The sequence below is a fragment of the Erythrolamprus reginae genome, chromosome 2 (assembly GCF_031021105.1).
Source record: "Erythrolamprus reginae isolate rEryReg1 chromosome 2, rEryReg1.hap1, whole genome shotgun sequence".
In the NCBI taxonomy this organism is placed as follows: Eukaryota; Metazoa; Chordata; class Lepidosauria; order Squamata; family Dipsadidae; genus Erythrolamprus; species Erythrolamprus reginae.
This window is the reverse complement of record NC_091951.1, coordinates 45856870-45873343: the sequence shown is the minus strand read 5'-3', so window position 1 is coordinate 45873343 and position 16474 is coordinate 45856870. Positions and strand designations below refer to the sequence as shown.

Genomic DNA, 16474 nt, shown 5'->3' with positions numbered 1-16474 from the left:
GGTTTGTAAGTGGAAAATGGTGCTTGCTTGAGAAGAGGCAAAAAAATCTTGAACACCCGGTTCTTATCTAGAAAAGTTCGTAAGTAGAGGCGTTTGTAGGTAGAGGTACCACTGTATTAACATTTTTGACTGATGGTAACTAAAGCTGCACAGCCTAGAACAGTGATGGCGAACCTACGGCATGTGTGCCACAGGTGGCACGCAGAGCCATATCTGCCGGCACATGAGCCGTTGCCCTAGCTCAGCTCCAGCACACATGTGCACAATGTCCAGCTGATTTTTGGCTCATGTGGAGGCAAAAATCCTCATGGGGGTACGGCACTCTAACCATTGCACCACCGGGGCTTTTAAATGTACATTACTTAAATACGTGAAAAAATGTACGAATCCCAGCAACCGATTAGGTCCCACAGAGTGGGCCTTCTCCGGGTCCCGTCAACTAAACAATGTCGGTTGGCGGGCCCCAGGGGGAGAGCCTTCTCTGTGGCGGCCCCGACTCTCTGGAATCAACTCCCCCCAGAGATTAGAACTGCCCCTACTCTCCCTGCCTTTCGTAAACTCCTTAAAACCCACCTTTGTCGCCAGGCATGGGGGAACTGAATCACCTCCCCCGGGCATGTTCAATTTATGCATGGTATGTTTGTGTGTATGTTTGTTTAGAAATATGGGGTTTTTTAAATATTTTAAATATTTTAAATTATATTTAGATTTGTCATGAGTTGTTGTATCCTGCTGTGAGCCGCCCCGAGTCTGCGGAGAGGGGTGGCATACAAATCTAAATAATAAATAAATAAATAAATAAAAATAGTGTAATATTCAATACATAAACTATTTTATAGCTATTCTCACATACCTTTCTTACTCCTCTGCAAGATTTCATTCGCTTCTTTTAATGTAACTCCTGCAGGAGCTACAACAAGATCTTCCCGTTTGGTCATGATCTATGAAAAATAAAGAACCAAAGTAAGACAAATGTCTTTTCCATTTTGGCTGAGAAAGGCAGCACTGTCCAACAGGGAAACATTTGTCAGTCCCAGAGTCATCTAATTTAATGTATTTATTATGAAAGAAGAAAGATGTTTCAGTCAAATCTGATACAATTAGCTTAATGCGGAAAAGAGCAATTTACCAAAATGGAAGGAAAGTGATGCCAGACATTATTACTGTCCCTAAATCAGGAATTAACACAACTCAGAGTAATTATCTCTATCTGGCTTCTCAAGTAGTGTTAACAATAAGTTTTTAAAGATCCGTTTCAGACATAACTTCAGATTTCACAGTTCAGTTTCAAAACCACAAGTGAAATAATTCTTAAAAATAAAAGAAAATCCATCAGTAATATTTTTTCACCTCCAATGTCCCTCCCAATTTTATGATTCCATGATTATGAACAATAACCACAATGTTAGGAAAACTGAAACTAATGCTATTCTGTATTAATCGTTTGCAAATATTTCAGCTTGGAACACTGTGTGGAGAGAAAGTGCAAAAATAGGTTTCCCCCTCTGGAATCCAATTATTTTGGATGGGCTGTATGTATTAGTGTTAAATGGCAAAAGTTTAATCACAAGTGCCTCCAGCAGGAAATTGAAGCAGTGTAGCCTAGATACCACCACACATTCTCATTTCCCCATAGATATAATGTCGAAGACTGAGGATTAAGATGCCTGACCTAAAAAGAAATTCTATTTGGAGCTTTTCAGGGTTCCAATGTTATTATTAAGGAAAGACTTAATGAACCCAATCTGTATAGTCTGGAGGACAGAAGGAAAAGGGTGAACATGATCGAAACATTTAAATATGTTAATGGGTTAAATAAGGTCCAGGGGGGAAGTGTTTTTAATAGGAAAGCGAACACAAGAACAAGGGGGCACAATCTGAAGTTAGTTGGGGGAAAGATCAAAAGCAACATAATAAAATACAGAAAATAGTATAAGGGCAGACTAGATGGACCATGACTTTTTCTGCGATCAGACTTCTATGTTTCTATGTTTCTATCAGGAATCCTTTAGAAATGTATTACAGGCAACTTGTCTGAAGTTTAAATCATGCTATTAGCTGATTTTTGTCAGCACAAATCCAAAAATAGCACGAGGAATCAGAGCCAAGGGTAATACAGGTTGGAATGCTGCAGTGCTAAAGCTACCACATCCAGTTACAGTAGTTACATGGAGGCTAAGTCCAGAAGGATTTTTGATTAGACAGTGGGAGGAAAGTTGGCTGGCCAAACAGGGAAATTGTAACTTGCAAAGAAAGAAACGCTATGCTGCATGCTCTCTTGAAAATAGGTGCAGGTCACAGAATATGTTTTTAGAAAGTGATTGCTTGGGGGGGGGGGGGGAATACTGCAAAACTAAAAATAGGCAATACTTAATAGTAAACCCCAGGTGCCTTAATTCAAATGTAAGTCTTCCTCAAAAGCCATTGTCACAAAACATGGCATGGTATCATTGAAGACAACATAGAAACATAGAAGACTGACGGCAGAAAAAGACCTCATGGTCCATGTAGTCCAGCGTTTCCCAACCGGTCAGCAATCGCTTGCTTCTCCGGTCAGCAAAGCCATCTGCCCAGGAAAGCGCCACGCCGGGCAGCCGGCTTGCTGGCCGGAGAAGCGAGCGATCCGGGAGTCCGGGACTGTGTGGCTTTGCGCCATGAAGAGAAAACGGCAGCAGGGAAAAGTCGGCCGGGCTAACGGGAGGCGGCGCGTGGCCGGGCGCTGGGGACGTCTGGGAGGGCGAGGGGGCTCATGGCTGCTGCCTCTTAGCTGCAGAGCCGGCGGGCGGAGGCGAAGACAACAGCGCCCTCCATTCTCTCTCCGGCTCGCTCTCTCTCTTTCTTTTTCTCTCTGTTGCTGGCGTGGTGAACGACAGAGGAAGAGAGAGAGAGAAAAAGGAGGGGAGAGAGAATGAGAAAGAAAGCAAGAGAAAGAGAGGGAAAGAAAGCAAGAGAGAGAGAAAGAGAGGGGGGAAGGAAGGAGAGGGAAAGACATAGAGGGAGGGAAGGAGGGAGAGAGAAAGAGAGCAAAAAAGAGAGGAAGAAAGAAAGAGGGATGGAGAGAGAGAAAGAAGGAAAGGAAGGAAGAGAGAGAAAGAGGGAGGGAGAAATAGAGTGAAATGGAGGAAGAGATATTTTTTTTGTCCAAACTTTTCTTTAGCCCCGCCCCCCCCCGCCCCGCCCCGCCCACCGTTCAGTGTTCCCCAGAATTTTGAAAATATGAATAATGTGCCGCGGCTCAAAAAAGGTTGGGAAACACTGATCTAGTCTCCCCTTATACTATTTCCTGTATTTTATCTGAGGATGGATATATGTTTATCCCAGGCATGTTTAAATTCAGTTACATATTTAAATGTTTCGATCATGTCCCCCCTTTTCCTTCTGTCCTCCAGACTATACAGATTGAGTTCATTAAGTCTTTCCTGATACGTTTTATGCTTAAGACCTTCCACCATTCTTGTAGCCCGTCTTTGGATCCGTTCAATTTTGTCAATATCTTTTTGTAGGTGAGGTCTCCAGAACTGAACACAGTATTCCAAATGTGGTCTCACCAGCGCTCTATATAGTGGGATCACAATCTCCCTCTTCCTGCTTGTTATACCTCTAGCTATGCAGCCAAGCATCCTACTTGCTTTCCCTACCGCCTGACTGCACTGCTCACCCATTTTGAGACTGTCAGAAATCACTACCCCTAAATTCCTCTCTTCTGAAGTTTTTGCTAACACAGAACTGCCAATATAATACTCAGATTGAGGATTCCTTTTCCTCAAGTGCATTATTTTACATTTGGAAACATTAAACTGCAGTTTCCATTGCTTTGACCATTTATGTAGCAAAGCTAAAGCTTCCAGAAACTGATTTATGCTCATTGGTTGGGGAGATATATAGTAAAGTCTATCTTTTATATCAGGGGTCTTCAAGCTTGGCAACTTTAAGGCTTCTGGACTTCAACTCCCAGAATCCCTGAACTCTGAGAGTTGAAGTCCACAAGTCAATAAAGTTGCCAAGATTGGAGACTCCTCCAGTATAATCAACACTGGGGGTTTTTTTCTGATCAATACATCATTAATCAAATTTCTTTCTGACTCTGGTCAGCATAAGACAGGGGTCCCCAAACTTGGCAACTTTAAGACTTGTGGACTTCAACTCCCAGAATTCTCCAGACATCTACGCTGTCTGAAGAATTCTGGGAGTTGAAGTCCACAAGTCTTAAAGTTGCCAAGTTTGAAGACCTCTGGCATAAGATAATGGGGGGCGAAGTCCTTTCTTTTATTTCAGAGAATCCCTTCACCAACCTCACTCAGGGGCAGGTCATGCTCTTCCTCTTTCAAGAAATCAATGTCTCGAGACGAGATAATCCCCATGAGCCGGCTACCCATCTTCCCATTGTCTGTTATGGGGATGCCACAGAATCCATGACGGGCTTTCGCTTCAAAAACATCTCGGACATGATCATTAGGGCTCAGCACCACCGGATCTGTGATAAACCCTTGTTCATATTTCTGGAACAAAACACATTGAAAAAGTAGCATAAGAGACTGAGACATGAAAAGAAGAGTCATAATCACTCCTAGTAGGGCGTTCTCTATATTTGTCATATCCTCTGGGATTTATTAGATGTTTATCCTGCCTTTATTACATCATCATCATCATCATCATTATTATTATTATTATTATTATTATTATTAATTAGATTTGTATGCCGCCCCTCTCCGTAGACTCGGGGCGGCTCACAACAGTGATAAAAACAATATATAATGACAAATCTAATAGTTAGAATCTAACATAACAACAGTACATTTAAAAAGTCTAAAAAACAAGGAACCCCAATATATAAAAACATACATACAGTCATATCATGCACAAAAACTACATAGGCAGGGGGAGATGTCTCAGTTCCCCCACGCTTGATGACAGAGGTGGGTTTTAAGGAGTTTACGAAAGGCAAGGAGGGTGGGGGCAGTTCTAATCTCTGGAGGGAGCTGATCCCAGAGGGTCGGAGCCGCCACAGAGAAGGTTCTTCCCCTGGGTCCCGCCAGACGACATTGTTCAGTCAATGGGACCCGGAGAAGACCAACTCTGTGGGACCTAACCGGTCGCTGGGATTTGTGCGGCAGAAGGCGGTCTCGTAGATACCCTGGTCCGGTGCCATGAAGGGCTTTATAGGTGATGACCAACACTTTGAATTGTGACCGGAAACTGATCAGCAATCAGTGCAGACTGCGGAGTGTTGGAGTAACATGGGCATATTTGGGAAAACCCATGATTGCTCTCGCAGCTGCATTCTGCACGATCTGAAGTTTCTGAACACTTTTCAAAGGTAGCCCCATGTAGAGAGCGTTACAGTAGTCAAGCCTCGAGGTGATGAGGGCATGAGTGACTGTGAGCAGTGACTCCCGGTCCAAATAGGGCCGCAACTGGTGCACCAGGCAAACCTGGGCAAACGCCCCCCTCGCCACAGCTGAAAGATGTTTCTCTAATGTGAGCTGTGGATCGAAGGAGGACGCCCAAGTTGCGGACCCTCTCCGAGGGGGTCAATAATTCCCCCCCCCCCCAGGGTGATGGATGGACAGATAGAATACATCATAAATAACTCAGGGAGGTAGACATATCTAAGACTCCTTCCTCCTCTTTCTCCCCTACAGCAACAATCTGTGAGATAGGCTGGGCTGAGAGTGTGTAACCAGACAGCTTTCGTGCCTAAAACGGGACTAGAACTCACAATTTCCTGGTTTACTAGGCCAGCACTTTAAGCATTGCACCAAACTGGCTGTCCAGTTTGAATAATGAATGATGAACAATTATTACTGTAGAATGTAACACTATGGCTCTGAAATGCAACTGAGAATTCTCCAAAGTACGAAACACAGATGTACATGTAGGCAAAGTTAAGCAGTACGAAATAATAGTGCATACTATAATTTTAGCTGCATAGAATAGGAAACTCCCATCCCAGTGCAAAGGGAGGCATCAAAGGAAATATAGTCTACATATCTGTCAAATTTAGGTACCGTTAATCCTATTCTGAAATTGATTCTGAGCAGTTTTACAGCTAAAATGTTACTGTAGAATGGGAGGGTCAAAATCAATTTCATTGAGTGTTGCATTAGGGTTGTGTTTGACCTCAAGGGGGCGGGGTGGAGGTGTCCAGAGTAGGATTGGCCAGCCCAACATCACTCGCATTGGGGGCGTCTATGGTGGTCCGAGCACTCTGCCAGTGAAAATGAAGCTTGGAAGGGCAGAAGCACTGCGGGCAAGTAATTCACTATTCCCAGGGCAGCCCCATGGACCAGATGCAAGCACCCTGCGGGCCGCATCTGGCCCCCGGGCCTTGAGTTTGAAACCCCTGCCACAGAATGATAGTAGTGTACTGCACTGTATAAGTTAGCAACTGTAATGCCAACATAATTAGAATCGGTTACATATATCCTGCTTTAGGGCCCACCAGTTGCTGATCTTAACACTGATCAGAAGACTTTAATGAGCTTTAATTTAAATGCAAGTACTAACTATTATAAAACATTAACTGTCATAAGACAAGAAATTTGGGAGGAAGAGAAGAGGAAGCATGCAATCACTTATCAATTCAACTTGTCACCTGATTTTTCATTTTGGCTGTAATAACGTGCATAGACGTTTTTGTGGTTTTACCTTAACTTTCCGTACTTCGTTGGCCTGGAATTCTGGGGTGCAGTTATGATGGATGAATCCTATTCCTCCTGTGAGCTGAACAAATACAGAAAGAAAGAAAAAAAACATGCTGAAACTAGGATGGGTTCCTTCACTGCCACCTGCCAAGAGGCAACAAGTTCAGCATGAATGCTTCCAAGACCGATGCAGTGATTTAAGAAGATTTCATCTTGGAAGTGTTAAAAACTGATATAACAGAAATACATGCTTTGAAGAATATGTGTAAAACTCAGTTTTTTAGTTTTATATATGTTCTGCCGGGCTCTCTGGTAGAAGCCTCCAGAAAATTCACGGGTACAAATTTCAGAGACACACACGTTTGAAAATTCAAAACAATGTCCTTTATCACAAAATTCAAAAGAAACAAAGCACCCTTTTTGTATTGCGAAGAGCACTCTTCCCCAAAACAACCTTGTCGGCTGTACAATCCCCTTAATCAGTCCTTAAGTACTTAGCTAGCAGCTGTGAAGAAACGTCACAGCCCTCCTTCTTCCCACGAAGTGAAACACACACACTTTACTCTGCTTTGGTGTCAAAGGCGTGAAAAATCCATAAACAAAGTTCAGACACAGCGAGGCATGATCCTGGAGAACTGCAATCAGATAATCTTCCACAACGGCCAAACTAGCACGCTGGTATTTATAGCAGCAGCTTTAATTACTGAAGCCCCATCCAAAGACAGGTGGCCTCTCTTATCTCCTGTAATATTCCTCAATTGGTCTCTCCTATGCATAACTCTGCGCCTGCGTGGGTCTAACACTTCCTCATCCGAATCGACGGAAGATAATTGAGATTGGCTTCCTAGGCTGTGTGCCAAGCCCCCCTCTTCCAAGTCACCCCCACCTTCTTCTTCTTCCAAGGAAACTGCACTCCCTGACTCTGCCGGCAACAAAACAGGCCTAGGACATGTTGACGTTTCCCCTATATCATGTTTTTTGCTAGTTGTCGGCTATGAATAAATTAACTGCCTTGAAATGGCCCTGGGTTAGGCCTAGAGGCAAAAAGGAGCTGTGACGTTCCTTCAATATACCAGGGTGATCCGACATAAAAACAAAAACCATATATACCATATATATATATTGTTCTGAGTTCGGGTTTTGCCTCGTGTAATATTTTGAATGTCTATATATATATCATCGTTCCCATCACCCCTCCCCTCCCACTAATGACTACATGACTGTAACTTTGTTGCTTGTATCCTTATGATTTTTATTGACTGGTTCCTAATATGATTTGATTGCTTATCTGTATCTTGTGACTATCATTAAGTGCTGTGCGTTATAATTCTTGATGAATGCATCTTTTCTGTTATGTATCCTGAGAGCATATTCACCAAGACAAATTCCTTGTGTGTCCAATCACATGGCCAATAAAAAAATATATTCTATTTTATATGAAAAACAGAAGGGAGAAAATATTTAAGTCTACAGCATTAATGAAATCATGTGGGTTGTTTTTTTTAAAAAAGAGAGCATTTAATTTTTAATTGTGTTATTAAATATTCTATAGATGCTTCCTTTCTTTCCTTAGGACCTTTATGTCCTGAATATTGAACTGCCTTTGAATAAGTTCTCAGAAAACCATAAGACATGTTGATACAAGGAAAGTGGCATGGAACCTGAACAACTAGGGAGCAGCAAAGGAATGTAATACCTATAAGAATTTTAAATAACAGCAAGTTATAGACTCATTCTGCCATTAGGATTTATACCGCAGTACAGTGGTACCTTTACTTAAGAAGGCTTCTACTTAAGAACTTTTCTAGATAAGAACTGGGTGCTCAAGATTTTTTTGACTCTACTTAAGAACCATTTTCTACTTAAGAACCAAAGCCTGGAAAAATTTCCCAGGAAATGTGAGAGTGGCACGAAGGCCCGGCCAGTTTCCTGCAATTCCCCCTTTAATCCCGGCCATTTTGGGCTTTTTTGGGCTGCCAGAGGAGCCTTTCAGTGGCACTTCAGGAGGCTTTGGCAGCCCAGAGCGAACAGAGCGTTTTACTTTCTCTGGGCGCTTGGACAGGGAATAAACCACTTCGCTGGAGTGACTCCTTCGTGCTGCCTCCCATACACCCGGCGCGAGGTTGCCTCCCGGAGCATCTGGGCGTGGAAAGGCAAAAGGGGGCGCTCACCTCACCTTCTTCCTTCGGCAGCGACCGTCCTCCTCCTCTTCTTCCTTCTCCTCCTCCCACCCAAATTCCGAGCTTTTAATTCTTTCCTAATGGGTTTGCACGCATTATTTACATTGATTCCTATGGGAAAAATTGCTTCTACTTAAGAATGTTTCTACTTAAGAACCTGGTCATGGAACGTATTGAGTTCTTAAGTAGAGGCACCACTGTAATTCTAAAGTTTATCTCTGCTAAAAGGATTACTAGTACAATCGCTTCTATCTTTCATCAAAAACGAATTCTGCTGTATTACGCAAATCCTAAAGAGCAGTATTTGGGACTGCAGTCTAAATGACATAAAAGAAAACACTCTCTGTATGATACCCCTCTTTGTTTCCCAAAGGTAAACAACCCCACACTTCAGATTGCTTCAATCCTTCCCTCTGTCCACTTGTTTACTTACCGCCATTGCAATAGCCATGCTGGCCTCTGTTACGGTGTCCATAGGGGAGGATACCAAGGGTGTTTTTAAGCTTATCTTCTTGGTTAGAGCAGAAGTCAAGTCCTTAAAATAAACAAAATTATTCAGTAAGAAAATGTTATATCATTTCAAGATATTTCAATATTCCAATTTTTCTAACATGGGTATTAGACCATTTAAAAATGCCCTGCTCAACAAAAAATAAAGGGAGCATTTAAACAACACAACATAACTCCAAGTAAATAAAACTTCTGTGAAATCAGACTGTCCACTTAGGAAACAACACTGATAGACAATAAATTTCACATGCCGTTGTGCACATTCAATTTTGTACAGAACAAAGTATTCAATGAGAATATTTCATTCGTTCAGATCTAGGATGTGTTCTTTGAGGGTTCCCTTTATTTTTTTGAGCAGTACATTTAATTTATAAAGAATTTAATTTTAAAAAATCTATGGCTATGAAACCCTGCATTAGTATTAATAAAGAAGAAAGCAGTTAATTCAGAACATTCTTTTACTATGTTATACAAACACCAATTCCATACTCACCACTTGGTCTGCAGTAAAATCTATGTAGCCAGGGAGAATAAGGAAGTCACTGAATAAGGAAGAATGAAGAAAAACGTTATTGAGCTTCTTTGTGTTATAAACACAGGTCTTGCTAACCTGTAAATATAGCTTCTATTTTGTGAATCTTTGTAGCGTGTTTGAGAAATTGCTTGCTATAATTCATATCCCAGAAACTCTGATGCTAAAGACCAGACTCAAAATGCTGCAACTAGAAAGGTTATTGCTTAATAAGAAAAATCTAACCCTCTTAATAATTACAGAACTTAATTCAATCCCCTCGGAAATTATTTCCTGATGACTTGTGTAGCTCATTTTCCTCTTCATTCTCAAGAGGGGTGGGGTTTTTTGGCTGATTTTCAAAGAAGATAATTAGGTCACTAATTGTAGTCACAGAACTTCAACATGCTATGTAGTTTGAGCCTAATAAATTCACATGTACATGCAAGGCCAAAACTGCCAGATCCCAAACGTGTTAATGGTCAAAGCATTTTAACAAATTTCGCGCACACCTACGTAGTCATAACGCTCAAGCCATGCTTCTACTCTAACACTGGTCTCAAAAGCAAAGAAAAAATGCAAGAACAAACCCCCCCGAACAATCTATAACGATTAAAAATAAGTAGCAAAAGCAAAAATATATCCTTAAGCCACAGATTCTAAGGAAATCAGGAGCAATATATTTCCCAAGAAAATATCTCTGTGATTCAGATGTGGGATTGTTTTTTTTTAATAACTTATTTTCATAGAAACATAGAAACATAGATTATTATTTTCAACAGTAGAGTTCAGCCCACATAATTGTTACATAACTAAAACCTCTTTAAAAATACACATGTCCAATTAACATAGACTTGGGATGGCTTCAAGCCTGTTAAGACACAACGGGCTACCTTCAATAGCTCATTTCCAGAGCTTTTGTTTTGCTTTTTAAAAGGAGAGAGTCTGTAATTATAACTAGCGCATATACATGGATGTCAGTCCTTGCTTTCTTGAGGAGCAGCACCAAGATTTCACCTCGAAACCCTGAAAATTACTATGAGAACGAAAAACTGTGTTGTAATTAAAAGATGGAGAGGGTGGGATCAGGATGAGCGGGAGTTGGGATCTGTTATTAATTTATCAGTCACCTCCACCATGATGCTCCCCCATTGGAACTCCAAGCTAACTGGCAGAGTCAGATTTTGGGGATCTCGCGGAAGGTCAAGAGGATTGGAGCTGACTTCACTCACTACAGTACTACCAATTAGCGTGGAAGTGCTGAACTAGACACACCAGTCGGAACAGGAAATATGATCAAGGTTCTAGTGTTACAGGGAAGCTCTTTCAGAAAAGTCGTCAGTCAGAACTGAAGAAGCTTCTTGGATGAGAAACAAAATGTTTTCAGGGGGGGAAAGCAAGAAAGTCCAGTTGCCATTTGAAAAGTACCATTTGGACAACCATGACCCGGATGATTGAGAATCTCTGCAGATATTCAAGAGGAAGTACTAGCTGATGTTTAACCAAACTGTGACTCAAATTTGGAAATCTTCCATTCCTAAAAAACCACACCACCCTTCCACTGCCAGATCCCAAACTTCTAATACACACAGGTATCTAGGGTTATGATGAAATCACACAATATGTACCTCTACACACTTTTGTAATCCCAATCTACCTTCTGTACTGTTTAATGCTTACAAATAACAATTGTATAAGGTTGCCATTTTTACATATAACATTTGTATGAAGTTCTGAATATGACCAGAACATGCCTTAACAATCTCTGCTGATTGACTGACATTAAAATGTGTAATATACAATTCACTTTCTGCATTAAAATGCAATACAATGAGTAGGGCCAACAAGAATATGCATGCTTGATGAGGAAAATCGCTTGCGATTAGGATTTCACTGCTTATTATTATTATTATTATTATTATTATTATTATTATTAACTAGATTTGTATGCCGCCCCTCTCCGAAGACTTGGATCGGCTCACAGCATACAAATCCAATAAATAAATAAAATAAATAAATAAATTTATAGATAGCAGTTTTGTAAGGCAAGTTGTTATGGGAGTATTGCTGGTAAGAAAAGACAACTTAAAGGATAGGAGTTATTTTCAAAACACTTTCTCAAATGACTTCCTAGACCCGTGATGGCGAACCTATGGCATGGGTGCTACACGGAGCCGTATCAGAGGGCACACAAGACCATGTGCTCACATGCATGCACTGGTCAGATTATTTTCAGCCTTGGGAAAGACTGTTTCGCCCTCTAGATACTTTTGCCTCTAGACACCCCGGAGGCAAAAAAAATATATCGTTCAAGTGACAGACCGGAAGGTTGGAAAAACGCACTTCCGGTTTGCCGTTGTGCTGTTTTTTGCACCCTGAACCCTCAAGAGTGTCAGAAAGGCCTGTGCGCATGCGCAGAGGGCAGTGTAAGGGGGCGCATGAGTGGGGAGGTGGGAAGGGATGTGCACATGTGCAAGCACACTAGCACACTCACACACACCCTTTTGGCACCTGAACCAAAAAAGATTTGTATGCCGCCCCGAGTCTTTGGAGAGGGGTGGCAAAAAAAATAATCTAATAAAGTATTATTATTGTTGTTATTATTATTATTATTATTAAACAATTACTAAACAATGTCGTTTGGCGGGTCCCAGGGGAAGAGCCTTCTCTGTGGTGGCCCCGACCCTCTGGAACCAGCTCCCCCCTGAGTTTAGAACTGCCCCCACCCTCCTTGCCTTCAGCAAACTCCTTAAAACCCACCTCTGCCGTCAGGCATGGGGGAACTGAAATATCTTCCCCAGGCCTATACTGTTTATGTATGGTATATTGTGTGCATGTTTTTTAAATTATGGGTTTTTAGCTTTCTAATTATTCAATTTGTATTATATATTGTTTTCTGTTTCTGTTGTGAGCCGCCCCGAGTCTGCGGAGAGGGGTGGCATACAAATTTAATAAATAAATAAATAAATAAATAAATAATAATTATTATTATCATCATCATCACTGTCCTAGAGAGATACGCTTACGAAGTACATATCTAAACATGCCCTATTGCCAAGAGAATTAGAACCACATGAAACTCCATTTGCTAATGAAGGGATGAGTGTAGAAGAAGACAGTGAATTGAAAAAATAAATCTAGAGTTTCTGCTATGTAAGTGATGTAGAAGTCCTTATTCTTTTTGGTTTTTGGGAAAGTAATTTCATATTTTTGGATAGCCATGTCTTACCGTGTGAATTTCCTTAATAATGATTTTAGCTATTCTCATGAATATTTTTTTTACTGGTAACTTCCCTGAGTGTAAAAGATAAAACATAAACTATATAAATAAATAGGGCTGTAACAGAGTGTCTTATTAACCAAAAGCACAAAATACAGTACTTGGAATATGGCTGGAGTGCATTCACTGTCCCTTGCTTATATAAAGATTATGACCTAAGGACTAAAATTGGTCACATGAAGCAACAGGTGGCTTAGAAATGCATATGCAATGTCCAAACTCTGTAGAAATACATGTAACCCGAGAAACTATATTAAATGATTCCCTAAGGTGGAACTATCAAAAAAGAAGAAAAAAAGGACAGCAATGAGCCCAGTGGTACATATAGCTCACAGCAAATATGTATGTGTGTATATTTCATATTTGTGACCACAACATTTAAGAAACACCGTTACCTTATAAGCCTACAAAGTATAGAATGTTGAAGTATGCAGAATATATGTCAAAATTTAAAATATTAGGAATGTCAGGAAATAGAAAGGATAGCTAAAAATGACCAGAAAACATTCCTCCTTGACCACCGATATGCAATGCAAAGAATTCTGCAAATGTTCATTTTACTCTAACTACCCAATGAAAGTAAAGTTACACAGGTCAAAGAGTTCTCTTCCACTACTGGTTAGGAAGAAAGCAATGTTGTCAGGCACTCCTGTAGTGCAATTATTACCATGTTTTGCTACTTCATCTAACTGCTAGCTGTAGTTCAGCAGTTCAAATCTCACCACCGGCTCAAGGTTGACTCAGCCTTCTACCCTTCTAAGGTGGGTAAAATGAAGACCCAGATTGTTGGGAGCAATATGCTGATTTTGTAAAACCGCTTAAAGAGGGCTTTAAAAGCACTATGAAGCAGTGTATATTGCTATTGCTATTCCCCAAAATAAGACCTTGCCTTATATTTTTTGGAACCCTGAAATAAGCGCTTGGAATTATTGCTATGCACTCAAAAACCCCATTGGGCTTTATTATCGGGGGACATCTTGTTTTGGAGAAAACAGGGTATGATTTATTAGATTTATTATTTATTACATTTAGTATGTCAGCGATATTTAGAGTTTAAAACGCTCCTTATTTCGTAACCACCATCCACCCACATCATCCCGATCCTTTTTTTTAATTCTCTGCTTACAATTGCGCTTTGTTATAAAAATCCTCCACCAGGGGAAGCAGCTTTGGATAAGCTCTCTTTTTTTACAGAGGGAGGGGATCAGCCTTACGCTATATAATTAATGGAGAGAGAGAGAGATTTATTCAATGTAAGAAAAGATAGATTTATTGGATATAAGAAATCAGAGTTAACTGGGAGGGGATCAGCCTTATACTATATAATAGATAGATTAGATAGAGAGATAGATAGATAGATAGATAGAGAGAGAGAGAGAGAGAGAGAGAGAGAGAGAGAGAGAGAGAGAGAGAGAGAGATTGAGATTTATTCAATATAAGAAAAGATAGATTTATTGGATATAAGAAACCAGAGGTAACTGGGAGGGGATCAGCCTTATACTATATAATATATATATATATATATATATATATATATATATATATATATATATAGATAGATAGATAGATAGATAGATAGATAGATAGATAGATAGAAAGATAGATAGATAGATAGATAGATAGATAGATAGATAGATAGATAGATAGATAGATAGATAGATTTATTGGCCAAGTGTGATTGCACATACAAGGAATTTGTCTTGGGTGCATATGCTCTCAGTGTACATTTGTCAAGAATCATGAGGTACAACACAGTGATTGTGTAACACTTAATAATCAAGCACGGCAATGATCTTTAAGGGGGGGGGAAGTTCACTTATTTTCCGCATTCAGAGTCCTAAGCGTCCTCCTAGCCCCCCTCCCCCCAAATTGGCATCATCCCCGTCGTTTCGATGTTTTGGCAACCGGAGCAGACTGCCCCAGAAATTGGACATAACCCGAGGATCGCACTTTCGGGGAAAGCTGTCCTCAAGAGACCCCGCCAACAGTCCCGCCCCGTCCCGCCAAACCGAACCAGAGCCGTGTCGTCTTCCTTGGACGCCCGCCCGCCTGCCTGCCTGGACGTCCCCCGTTGCCTTCACTCTTCCAACGGGGCGACGGCGAGGCTACCTCGGAACGGCGTTTAGCCATGACCGCCGCCGGGGGCAATTGGGAGAAACTTAAACTCGGGATCCCCCGCCGACCAGCTTAAGCGCCGTTCCGTTAGCAGCACCAATATTAATGTCTCCGCCTGACCGGGCACCGCATGGCAAATGAGCTGCCACGCTCGTCCGCCTTCCCTTCCCTTCTCCTCGTCCTCCTCACTTGTAAGTCAGCCCGTCGCCGCAGTTCAGCATCTGCTGAGCCGTCAGCCCGTCGTCCGGCACGTAGCCGGTGCCGCCGCTGATCAGGTAATCGGCCATATCTGCTGCTGCTGCTGCCGCCGCCGCCGCGCGCGCTGGATAGATTCCCGCGCCTCCTGGACTCAGAAAGACCGGGACGTCACCGACGCGAGACAGAAAAAAGAAAGGAGGGCGTGAGGAGCCCTGCCCCCTCCGCCGCCGCGACGTAAGGCGCGGTGACGTCAGTGGGAAGCGGCTTGTTTTCCCTCTCAGGAATCCGTGGAGGCGGGGCTGCTCTTTCTCTCCCCCTCCCTCCCTCGCCACTCTTATTTGAAGCCAACCTGAAAAGGGGGCATATCCTTGCCCCTCCCCTCGCTCATTTTTTTTTTCTTTTTCTTTAGATGCGCCGAAATAAAGTAGGAGCGTTCTGGTGGAGAGGCACTTTTCTGTCGTCTCCAACCTTGGCAACTTTTAAGACTGACTGACTGACTGATTTACTTATTTGTCTGTCTGTCTGCCTATCTCTCTCTGCATCTGTATCCATATCTATCTATCATCTATCTATCTATGTATGTCTCTGTCTCTATCTATCCATCTATGTAATCTGTATCTATCTATCTCTATATCTATGTATCTGTGTCTGTCTGTCTGTCTATCTAACTATCTATATAATCTATATCTATCTCTACATCTATGTATCTGTCATAGTTCCCTCTAAGCTGAGCAGTGAGCAATGGCTCACTTAAAAATCATCATCAACTCAGAGTTTTTCAAACCTGCCCAGAAGCCGAGAGGGAAAGAGTGAGAGGGAAAGAGTGCCGCCCAGTCCTGAAGGGACTGCCGCTCAGACACTATACTTTTGCGCCCACCCCCCCAAAAAATTAGAGGGAACACTGGTATCTGTGTCTGTCTGTCTGTCTCTGTCTGTCTATCTAATCTGTATCTGTCTATCTCTATATCTATGTATCTGTGTCTGTCTATCTATCTATCCATCTATATAATCTGTATGTATGTATGTATGTATGTAT

The 16474-nt window shown here is 41.7% G+C and overlaps 1 protein-coding gene across 4 annotated transcripts in view; it reads right to left on the bottom strand.

Moving 5' to 3' along the window:
- Window positions 1–15749, bottom strand: part of IMPDH2 (inosine monophosphate dehydrogenase 2) — a 44672-nt gene extending 28923 nt beyond the window's left edge. The window contains exons 1-6 of one of the 4 annotated variants that reach the window (XM_070738088.1): window positions 15430–15749; window positions 9828–9876; window positions 9258–9359; window positions 6649–6723; window positions 4293–4499; window positions 854–941 (exon numbers count right to left, since the gene is read on the bottom strand). In XM_070738088.1, coding sequence (XP_070594189.1) covers window positions 854–941; window positions 4293–4499; window positions 6649–6723; window positions 9258–9359; window positions 9828–9876; window positions 15430–15527 — 619 coding nt within the window. In that variant the 5' untranslated portion in view covers window positions 15528–15749. The remainder of the gene's footprint in view (window positions 1–853; window positions 942–4292; window positions 4500–6648; window positions 6724–9257; window positions 9360–9827; window positions 9877–15429) is intronic. The other 3 variants (XM_070738086.1, XM_070738089.1, XM_070738087.1) reach the window with 3 other exon arrangements.
- Between the last annotated feature and the right edge of the window lie 725 nt (window positions 15750–16474).